This window comes from Lethenteron reissneri, chromosome 33 (assembly GCF_015708825.2).
Source record: "Lethenteron reissneri isolate LAM-NWPU_2019-01 chromosome 33, ASM1570882v1, whole genome shotgun sequence".
Lineage (NCBI taxonomy): Eukaryota > Metazoa > Chordata > Hyperoartia > Petromyzontiformes > Petromyzontidae > Lethenteron > Lethenteron reissneri.
The window spans coordinates 5,718,056-5,730,062 of record NC_083811.1 but is presented as its reverse complement, the minus strand read 5'-3'; the positions used below and the strand labels follow the sequence as shown (position 1 = coordinate 5,730,062).

Here is a 12,007-nt window from a genome sequence, read left to right as displayed (position 1 = left end):
GTAACTGTCCACGGCTCCTGAAATCACGTGGGCAATGGAGGCCTGTTTCTTTGGTCATCTTGCATAGACGGTTTTTTTTTTAAATGCGTGCATTCAATATTCCATTGAAACGGTGCAGTGGACTAGCTCATACCAGCCAAATTCACCCATTAAACGACTCTTCGACACCATATGACTTCTATTAATTGCGAATTTATTTCGTTTTATACAGTACTAGTTGCTGTAAAGGCAGATTAGCACAGGATTGCTGGAGATTGTGTGCCACTTTTCAAGTTGTAACAGGTTTTCCTAACAATTGAGTGGTTAATGATACATTTTAGGAAAGGTTGGATCCCTTAACTTAATACCAAATGAATGAGCTGACTTACCATTTACAAGTATGGAAATTGCACTTTGTGTCATTAATGAGATTTGCACGGGGTCTTTATAATTATGTGAAGCACGGTCCCTCCAAATAGCAGCCTTCGCTGCACATGCATACCGTGGCCAATGGGCACAAAATGGTGACGAGACACTGCAGCCCCATAAGGCCCAAAGAGATATCTGAAGAATGGTGCCATTAGAGTCCTGGGAAAGCCTTTCCAAAAAGCTGTCAAAGATATAACTTCTCAACACGAGTTATTAATGCTTTGATAATTGCATTACTGTTGTGATGTTCACCTTTTGGCTTTCTCCGGTTTAATACATGATGAGACAAGGCTGTCTCTGGTGTAGGCCATTTTCAAAGAATGCATATTATTATTAGAGCATGTAAGTTTGCAAGTTTCGCCACAAGTATGTGGTTATTGCAGACCTGTTTTGCAATAGATATCTAATTTGTGTTTTAACATCTTAACACCTGTTTTAGTGCCAGAACGGGTAAAGCCTCGTTTTTTTCATTGCCTTTCAAAACAGCTGCCAGACTGGGCATCTGCACTCCAGTTGGACTCAAATCTATAAACAGCAACGATAAGGGTTCATGGACGAGGGAGTAAAGAGAAAGCCTTTGCCATGATACACCTGTGTTGGTGTGGTGATCAGTTTTCTGCAAATCTAACCCTCAGGCTTTGGCATCAGACCGAAGAGGGCCAATTCAATACATTTGTGAAAGCAATTACCGTATTTAATGTATTAGTTTTCCATGATGCGCTTGTAGTTGTTGAACACTGAATCGTGGATATTAAATTACACACTGCCAATCGTACAAAACTGTCGATTCATGTGGACGAAAAAGATTGGGGTACGTGAACCACTCCTGGCAGTAGTAAAGAGGAAAGTTGCAATGGCTTGGCACTTGAAGACTGGAGGGATTTCCCTGCAGGTCCCAGTCAAAAGGATGAAGATTGGTTGGTCAAAGACGAGCTGGATGATGAACAAAGAGTCTTGGACAGGAACATCAGTGGCAGACATGCAGATGGAAAAAACATTTGCACTTCCATGATTAAGTGACTGATGGTGATAATTACAAATGTTTGAAGGAGCACAGTAATGTGCTCTCAAATACCAATCGTTTTTGGTTAAACTGCAAAAGCTTAACGTGTCCAAATCTACTACCCATTTTACACTTCGATAAATATATAACAGTGGATGTTTGCGATGCAAAATAACAGCTCCACAATGCAATAACCCCATTCAATCTAGATTTGAAGTTTTCGTGACTGCAGGGATCCATATACTCTGTGGTTCTTTCGGTAAAGTCACGGTATAAAATTTCTTGAATGATGCGATTTAATTTTATAGCAACAACCCCAGTTATGAAAACAAATCATTCAAGTTGCAAAGTTTTTTATTTCAAACTAAACAGCTTAAATTAAACGAAGCACTCTTGACAATTTCACAACACACAAAAGGAACAGGCAGACGGCAAAATTTCTTGCAAGACAAAAAAAATAAATCGCAAAGTTACAGCAGACGTGTTTTTTTAAACAGGTACCGATTCCTACATGGACGAAAACCTAGTTTTGAATAAGTTACATGTTGTACAATTTTGTTCATGTATAAAACTAAGCTGGCAGATGTGTACTTGTTACTGTTACATTCAATAAAGCTTATAACTGTTCAAGGGGTTATGGGTACACGGCATTTGCGTTATAGCAAATGACTACACAAGGTTCACATTTGCATTGCTTAGAATTAAATAATGGGGTGGAGGGGGGGGGAATTGTCTTTTGATTTCGCTTTAGGAAATTACGTAAATGTATTTTACACAGATTACTGCAAAGGTATAGCTTAAAGTACACATGGCTTAAATCAGTCTCAAATTTGATTGACTTGTTTTACGAGAACAGCAATGGGCTGGCGGGATTTCTCCGGCAGCACTTGTTGATTATACCTGGATGAACAAGACTTAAGTGACATCCATCTCTTGTAAACAAAACATGAAAATAACACTGCTTGAAAGCCTAAACAATAACATTACACGTGGATTAGCGTCGTCATACATTTGTTACATTCTGTAATGATTCACCTGTTTTTATTTCATATATACTGCAAGTTCCCCCCTTTGTTTTGGTGAAGGAATTAAATTTGATCATCCTTTCCCACGTGATGCGAGAGATCGATAACCAATACGTCGCCTATACATTTTTTTTGTATTCGTTAACAAAACACGCTGGAATGCAGACTTGCTAATTTCTGATTCTGGAATACATTGAGCCACAGAGCGTTGAGGGCCAGTGATGCGGGTGTAACGCTGCAGCGGCATGAAGTGGTTTTCTTGGGGGAGAGTATGTTTACAGTGTCCTGACATCACTTCAGAAGTGCATTTACAAACCCCCCACACCACCTCTAATTTCTTAAGTTTGTAATCCTTTGATTCGTACATGACTGACCCTGCACTGCAATGCATTACACTCACAACCACCACCCCACCCTCAAAGCCTGCTCCTAATTTGCAATTAACCCTTCTCCCGTTCCGAGACGTCTGCAAGTTGCAGGGTGGGTGTCCCGTTCACCACTAAATCTCAGAACGTGCAAACGGTTAACGGAGCGACAGGACCGCACTCTATGATAGCTGGTACCAAACTGTGCCACACGCCCCTTCCGTTAATTCTAGATTTGAAGCTTTCGTGACTGAAAGGATTCATATTCTTAGGTTTTTCGGTAAAGTCACGTGACTTTACCGAAAAAACCTAAGAATACGCCCCTTCCGAATGGTCTTTTACTTACGATTCTGAATCGGAATCGATTTCAGTTAAGAATCGGAATCGATTTCAGTTCAGAATCGATTCCGTTCCGATGACGTAAACGTATAATCGGAACGGAATCGGAACGGAAGCGTAAGAAAAAACGTACGTACACCTACGTCATCGGAAAGGAAAAGCATTAAAGTGAGATGTACAGTTTCGCAATACAGTATGATGATTCACGCACAATTGGTCAGGCAGCCCAGGGGGACCACACAGACCCCATCAGTTTCATTTAAAGATTGTGCATCTTCATCAGCCAGATGATCAAGCAAGCACATGGCAGGTGTGGATTTCTCACAGACCTAGCATAACACACAATCTCTTTGTATCATAAATAAACTCAAGTCTTCTCTGAACTAAATAATGTGATGGGGAAGAGGGGCAGGTGGGCAAGCCCAACACAAACCGCGAATGCCAAGGGTCTTCTCGTTGAATCAACCTTAATTCATTTTCAGCGTAAATGTAAAAAATTAGACGGGAAAAAAAAGCTGTACACGTTTACCTGAATTCAAACTTTCTTTTAACCGTAAAACGGTTTTCTTAATTCTGGGAAATGAATGAAACGCTGTTCAGAGGATGCGGTTGCCGTCAGAGCTCCAGCCCCTTGGTGAGCGACGCTTCCAGGTTGATGTTGAACTCCTGGAGGCTCTGCAAGACGCGGATGAGCGCGTTGACAAACGAGTGGTCGCGCAGCATCGCGCACTCCTCGTACAGCTGCATCGTCGCCGGGCTTGACACAATCAGGGGAAGCCACCGGTGCAGCTGGTGGTCCCTGAGTGCACACGCGCACAAAGACAAAGATCCCCCGTATCGCCTTAGCAGACTGTTGGGGCTAGTGTTGTTCGCGAGCACCTATGAAAGCCTGCACAACACACGAGAGGGTGGGTGGCCGACACCACGCCCGGCCGCCTTTGTCTCCCTAGTGGCGATGTTTACACATTGCACCAGGTACTCATTTGAGGCTGAGTCGACCTAGGGAAGGCCTAGGGCCGGTTCAAATAATCGTCACTGATGTTGGCCGTGAGCGGGAATCGAACCCGGGTCGCCAGGTTTGTAGCGCAGCGCGCTAACCGCGACACTACCGCTCCCCACGCACACACGCACATATACACACACACACATTAGTCAAAGTAATAACGAATGCAAGCGAATGTACATGAGCGGATGCATAAATGCACTTTTTTTACGTAATTATACAAGCAAAAAATAACTTGCGTGTGTAATGATGAAAACCAAATATACGCAAGCCAATGTATAAATGCACATTGTGGTCCATAATAATTGATACAAGAACATGTTCCTAAGAGGTTTTTGGGTTAGATCGCATAACCCAAAAACCTCTTATGGATAATCTTGGTGGCGAAAGCCTAGGTGTTCAACAAGAACATGTATACGCACAGATGTCCAAATACACATCGGTGTCTGTAACAATAGGGAAAAGTCAACGCTTACTCAGTCCTGTTTTTGCAACGGGCTATTCAAGTGTTGGCAAAGCTCCACTTGCGGCCGCAGCCGCGTCACTACCTGGCCCCCAGGCAGATGAGTAGCTGAAACTTGTCGTCCTTGCCGATGTTGCGCCGCGAGGTGTTGATGGAGTTGACGATGCGGCAGAATCCGCTGCGACTGTTGCGCACGGGCGTGGGCTCTTCCTGGATGCCGTCCCCATCCCCCAGGCTCTCCAGGTGAACGCATACTTCTCTGTTAGCGACAACACCACCAGGCGTCCGATCGAAACTAAACTTCGATTTAAAGCTTTCGTGACTGCAGGGATTCATCTTCTTGGTTCGTTCGGTAAAGTCACGTAGAATGGAAATAATAAAATAATAAAAATAAAACCAAATGAAATTATTAAAAAATTGTTCTATTTTTTTTATTTACTTATTTCCATTCTACGTGACTTTACCAAAAGAACCAAGAAGACGAAACTAAACTATATATATTTAATTTTTATTTCACCAGTTAAGGCCCACTGAGCTGTACAGTTCTTTTTCAGAAGGGACCTGACCACAAATGACAGGCCCATGACGTGGCTTATCACGTGGAAATGTTATAGCAGCCAAAGTCTAAAAGCGTGCTTCTAAATGTGGAGGGAAAAACCGGAGGATCCGGAGAAAAATCCACGCTGACCACAGGGGAGAGAGAGAGAGAGACACTGCAAACTCACATATACAGCAGGCATCGTTAGGGTCGGGATCGAACCCACTACCTTCTGTATACCAGGCAAGGTAGTTAACATATCGCCAGCGACAATGCCGTACGGTGTAGCAGCATTGACAAAGTCGTAATGCTGTAGCAGTGGCATAGTGGGGTTGGCATAGGACCCTAACAGGAGGTCCCATTCAACTGTCAAAATTCGTGCCCCCACCCTTCATAACTCATCCTCTATCCTTGGGTTTATTCTACTATAATGATAATAATTTACGTGGCTCTGTCAATTCACTGCTGCATGTAGGCAAATGTAACATATTTTTACCAAGCTGGTCAGTGTGGATGAAGAATGGGCCCCCCGTGTATCATTATTGCCTGCACACTCGATAACTATGCTCGAGTAAAAAAATAAAAAGATGAACAAAGATGAAGCTAATTTAAATTACTGGCGAAACGTCGTACTCAGTTTGTAAATGTTGTGGCTTGGCTCTCCAACACACCGGTGTGCTGTACTAGTGACGAATTGGCATGTTCTGTTTACGTGACAACCCTTACTAGTTGGCTGTGTCGGGTGGTGGCGGGTTTTAACGACACAATTATATATTTACACGATCTAACAAAAAAAAACCCTATTATGGAGGTTTCAATATTGTTGCTGCTATTTTAATTAAGACAGCTTTTAAATGAGCAGCTTCATTTATATTACTATATATTTAATTTCCCATATAACTTGGTGGATTGGTAGTGAGCGAGGTCACTTCTGAATGCAATGTCAACTGGTTAAAAATGTAACCCCGGGCTCATGATAAATATGCTCAGGCGAAATTATTCTGCTAAGAACAATGCCTGCTCACGCGTGGGGGCAGACAGACGGATGCTGTGCGCACCACTCCCACAAGATCATAGTCTAAGCACTGGAATTACGGCCAAAGCTGACCAATTACTCAAAAATGCTGCCAGTGTTTGTTTTTACCCCCCAGAATGCTTTACTTACCCAGGAGGTCCCAGAGAAAAACGGTTCTCTGGAAGAGACGAGAAGACTTGAAGCCGTGGTGAAAAACCTGCTCGAGGGCAGAGACCAGGCCTCCTTCTCCACACAGCAGTGGAGTGAGACTGCCCCTCTGAGAATGGCACACATAGACAGACGTACATCACTGAGACATTCACTCTTCCACTCGGGGGCCAACTTATGGATTTTGTGGCCCTGGAAATATCCACCACTGGGGGCTCCCAGACATATTACTGAAGCAGGTTATTTTCTCAGAGTGATTTAGTATAGATGTCCCTTCCCCCCCCCCTCATTTGATATTTGCTCACCTCTCTCTCTGGCTTGTGGAAGTGTTTTACGAGGCTGTTAACTGCTTCTCCAACAGCCTCCTGTATTTGGCCTGTGTCCAACTCTGTTGGTGGAATATTTGAAACTATTGAGACGTAAAACGAACAAAAGATACGAGTACACATTGCAAACACGAAACAAGGAATACACACGCTGTGTTAATTTAATTTAATTATTACATTCGTACCGTATTCTCCTGGATTACAAGGGACACCCCCCCGCCCCCAGCGCTGATTTTAACGCACAAGTTGGGAGTGCGTCTTACCAAGTGTTTGTGCCTGTGACCAGATTTGTAGAACTTCACGTACAATGGGCACAAGTTTGGGATGCATCGTACTTTGTAGAGTGTCCTATAATCCAGAGAATATGGTAAAGATCAATGAAAAATAAATCGAAGTCGTCACAAACATGGGGGTGATGCATTTCTTTTCGTATCAGGTGGCATTTATGTATGCGCTATTTATAGATACAATCGAAGTTAAGACATAAATATACAACGACTCACAATTTTGTTTTACGTAACAGTGCAGTATATATCTAAAGCTGTCAGACTCATTATTGCATTATGTTTAGACTCTATTAAGCCCAGATATAACATAAATTATTTTATCAGTTAGGCAGCTAAATATAGCTCTTCAAACTAATTATCATTTGAAGAGAATATTTTTAAAACCCAGCTTACCCTTAGAATAAAATATTGGTAGTCTCAATGGGCTATTCATTATCATTCCCAACAGCCAATCCACTGCTGGATGAAGGCCTCTCTATGCCGTTACAATCTCTCATGGTCCTGGGGATTCCACAATCCATCTCACTGCTGCATCTGGCACTGTTTACACGACTCCATCACCACAGCAATCACCCCCTCCTCTGAGGAGGCACACTTCTTTGGCTGCCATTCCTTTCCTAGTCTCGTCCATCGGCCACCACACGCTGTAGCGCGAAGTGTGCTCACAAAAGCCCACCGATTTTTTTCAAGGGCTCTAAACGAATTTCATCAACTTGTCTCCACCGATCAAAAAAAAAAAGAGCACGAAACGCACTGAATTTGTTTGCGATGCCCATCTTCCTGCTCGGCATGGGCAGGGGGTTCTGAGGAGAGGTTGCGCGATTGTTTCGCGTGATGTCCTCTGCCGAACCGTCCACTGTCACCAGCTCCCCGACCAGTATCCTCTCCAAGCTGCCGTCATCCACACCACGGCCCAGCCACCGGCCGCAAGGGAACCTACCGGCACGCACAGCAGAGGGACGCCGCAGTGGCGAAATGTTAACTTCCTCGCCTGGCGTGTAGGAGGTCGTGGGTTCGTATCCCAAATCAACTCAAGACCACATTCTTTGTTCTCCCCGTGGTCGTGTAGATTATTCTTCCAGGGTCCTCGGAGTTTTTCTCTCCGCATTTATAATCAACATGCGTTTAAGGTATTTATTCGGCTGCTAGAAATGTCCACGTGATAAGCCACTTCGTTGAGCTATCATTTGTGGCCAGGTCACTTTTGAAAAAGAGCTACATAGCTCAGTGGACCTGACCTGGTAAAATACAAAATATTTTTGTTTCGCTCTGAATTCTCCGCAACTCCCCCCCCCCCCTGCCAAGATCCTCAAAACACGAACCCCACTTCAGGGTCAGTGGCTGGAATGTGGGTTTGGGTTGAATCGTAAACCTTTGTTTTCTGACCTGTACGTGTGGCTGGTAATCTCGTTCCGTACAAGGACGCAGTCCACCAACCACTTTGCCATGAGCCCGGCATTGTCGTGACCGATCTGCAGGGTCGTCAGCTTCCCCAGATTCGGGCACTGTGAGGCATCAAAGTTGACAGCAATTTGAAGGAAATTACAGAATTGAAAGTAATGAAAAGCATTCTGCTGTTTCACATTAATAACAATGGCAATTATTTTTTTAACGAAAGTATGGGTGTAAGAATTCCTCCAACGTACACGCAGCCCCCAACCCTGGCGATCCGACTGAAACATCGCAATGCAGGGCCAGTTAGATTGATGAAAATCAATAATTTTGCGTATCGTTTACATTTCTTTTCAATCTCATTTGTACAGTTTTACTTGCTCCAGGAGCGTCAAACATAACACTTGCTTAGCATTTGCAAAAAAAAAATTTAAGTGAATTCGTATGAGTGCGATTCAATGCATGTATTGTGAGTTACGATAATTGAGAATTTTCGATTGATGCATTGTTACACCCTTCCATGAAATCATCACAACGTCTTCAGACTCGGTGAGGGTTTCCATTCATGACCGTTTGGCATGTGGCAGTAAACAAAAGTATCCACACAAACAATGAGGTAACACTTAAATATTTTATACAGATTAAAGAATCCATCACAGTACTACAAACACCTGGCCATCTTGAAGCTACACAAACAAACACCGAGTATTTTCACGCATCCTCCTATACAAATACTAACCAGGCTCAATTCTGCGCCAGGTCCAATATGACATTGGGCAATTTTTTCAAAGGCAAAGTACCTACCAATGTGAAATTATTTCTATAAATGGTGCCTTTTGGTACACAACAGCATATATATACTACCTATTTAACACACCAACCTTATTCTAGTGGTATGAAAAGAAAAAAAGAATTACTCGCACTTGTTTTTCTCTCTCTCTTCTGTCGATTTTAAAGGTCATTCCCCTCAAAAAGGTCATTTACCTCAAATGTCATCTCAAGCACGTTTTTCGGCACAGGCATGACTCCCGTCTCTCCCTGTTCCCCAGATACACAGATCCACGGGTTGGCCGTGGTGAGGGAGCCTCCCAGTTTCTTGCTGGGCACGATGAGCACGCGGTACGGCATCACTGCAAAGCGCACGAGTGCAGGATGGTGGGGGCGGGGGGGGGGGCGGTAGGCACACGGGGAGGTTACGAGGCATCGCCATCATTTGTCAACATGAAATACTAAATCAGAATCTTTATTTAGACTTGGAGGAATCCGATGAGCCGTGAAGCTCTTTTTTTCACGGATTTGCAGTATGTAGGCAGGTCAGCGAGTTGCAACAGCAGACGATAAAAAAAAAACGATAGGAGTGCAAAAAAGAAAAGGTAAGCAGGTCACTAAATATAAATAAATAAAGCGCTTCCACGTACGTGAAATATTTCCTTTGTAACTTGCAGGCCTTTGTCAATCAATGCACTGCTGGATGTAGACTTCCCCACACTGTGTCAGTTGTGGGGGTCATGATAACGTTGTTTGGGCTTGATCAAGTAAATGTAAATGTGTCATAAACCCACCTCCACTCGACACAGCCAATTAGTGAAGGTTTGCCACGTTCTCAAAACGTGCAGATTTGTTTCCACTTCAGCACACGGGTTGTGTGTTAAGAGAGCAAACCCACAACATTTACAATTTGGAGGTGGGTTTACAACACATTTACATTTAAGCTATCTTCCCCAAAAAAACGTTATCATGAATAAATATTGGTCGAAAAAGCCTACGTGTTAAGTCGTGAGGTTGTTTTGACCTTTACTTCGCCGTGCTAATCAATGCGGGTTTGTGAAGGTGGCCCAGGACCGGTTGACATATCACTCGTGACTGACGTCAGCTGTGGTTGAGAATTGAAACTCAGGTGGCTGGGATTCATAGCGCAGCTCGTGATCGCCTGCACAACCACTTGACCTTCGTTTCCTTCTGAATAAACATGCATTTGAAATGGGTGAATGATTTAACGTTTTTTAGGCCAAATTCAAAATACTCTAGAGGAGCACATTGTCAGATGGCAGTCCATTTGAAAATACAGCTGTCAAGAGTTACTTGTTGTATGGAGGTAAGCTTGTGCAGTTATCGTCCTACAATGACTATCCTAATTAGTTTAAAAGTAAGCACGGCTGTGGCTTACCGATGGAGCTGAAGGCATTGGTGAAGCAGAAATACTCGACGGTGGTGAAGGACAAAAGGTGATACAAGAACTGCTCCTTTTCATCGTCGCACCGAAGGAAGGCATAGCGCTTGTAGAGTTTCCTGCGGGAAACACAGACAGATGCCAAGGACTGGATCAATGGACAGAACGACGACGATAATCACTATTAATCTGCTCGTTCATTTCTCCTGTCCATTCCGTGCCCAAAGGACTTTCGTCGTGCCATCGACGCGGCTGAAGGTCAGGAAAATCAAGGACAATTTTAAAGCATCCAGGAACACCCACTCCAGTCTCGCAGTACAAAGTCGCATATCCAACCAGCATAAATCCACCAGGACCAATTAACCGGCCACACCCAGTGCAATATTTGTGCATGCTTGACGTAATTTTCTACTAGATGTTCACACATCCGACGTTTTATGCACGCAGTAATGTATTCTTAATCTTGCTTACATTCGCTTACTGTTAAAGCATCGCAAAGCATGTCACTATATTTTAAGCAATTTGCGCCTTCCAATTGACCAGTAACGTATTTGGACGTCGTGCAACAGTCGTTTTCTATCGATGTTCAGGAAACCGGCCTTTCCAACAAATCCCCCTACGCCTTAGTCTCCAACGAGTGTCGGACGTGCGATACTGTCCTGTGTTTGACTCGGCCTGCCAGAATGACAATTTTCATCTCATCCATTCTGCGTCAAGCACCACGACACATGTCGCAACGCTTCTCTCCTTCTGCTTCGCGCTGCTCGACTCCGCAATTCCCTCCCATAGTCTCTCTTTCCCGAGCTCTTGTATGATGTTACTCAATTCAAGAAATCGTGTAAACTCTGATCTCCTGCAACTTTGACGGTGCCGCTTACGCTCCTGGCCCGCCTGGAAATTTGGGCCTTTGCGACTCTGGGCATGGCGGCGGTGTAAAAAGGAAAAGCCACGAAAAACTAAATTATGTTTTATTTGGGTACGACTGCGCGCGTGCGTGTGTCTTCATCTCCAGTTGTTGCTTTGCGTCGCACTCCTCGCACCCAGTTCCGTAGACCACAAAGGCAAACGACATTCCTATTTCCCCGTGTGCCTTTGCGGTCTACGGAGGCCGTGCAGGAGGAGGGCGGGGGCCTTAAGCAACAGTCGGTGACGACGTCAAACGCGCAGCCGCACCCAAATAAAGCTGAATTTTTTTTTTTACTCGAGGTTGTTGGAAAACACAAATCCTGAAGAAAATTACACGTTGCTGTTTGGAGAGAAGGCAAATTCAAACTCGTACTTGGTGAGCTCCTGGTCGGACAGCAGCTGCTTCAGGTGCCTCGCGAGTTGCTTCTTCTCCATGGCGAGCCGCACCCAGGCCCTCGCTCTCCCCACGTCAGTGTGTATCTCGCCCATATTCTGAATGTGCCTGCAGGGGGTGTGTTTCAAGGTCGGTCATTTGTTCGCGCTGGTCACGTGACGAGGGACAAATCCACGAGGTCATCGTTATCATCACCACCACTGTA

At 44.2% G+C, this 12,007-nt stretch overlaps 1 protein-coding gene across 1 annotated transcript in view; it reads right to left on the bottom strand.

The window, feature by feature from the left end:
* Positions 1-1,747: 1,747 nt before the first annotated feature.
* Positions 1,748-12,007, bottom strand: part of LOC133350258 (DENN domain-containing protein 5B-like) — a 58,668-nt gene continuing 48,408 nt past the window's right edge. The window contains 9 exon segments of the mRNA XM_061564423.1: positions 1,748-3,939; positions 4,692-4,863; positions 6,310-6,436; positions 6,633-6,715; positions 7,695-7,876; positions 8,327-8,445; positions 9,317-9,462; positions 10,500-10,621; positions 11,782-11,910. Of these exon segments, the coding sequence (XP_061420407.1) occupies positions 3,756-3,939; positions 4,692-4,863; positions 6,310-6,436; positions 6,633-6,715; positions 7,695-7,876; positions 8,327-8,445; positions 9,317-9,462; positions 10,500-10,621; positions 11,782-11,910 (1,264 nt within the window). The 3' untranslated portion in view covers positions 1,748-3,755.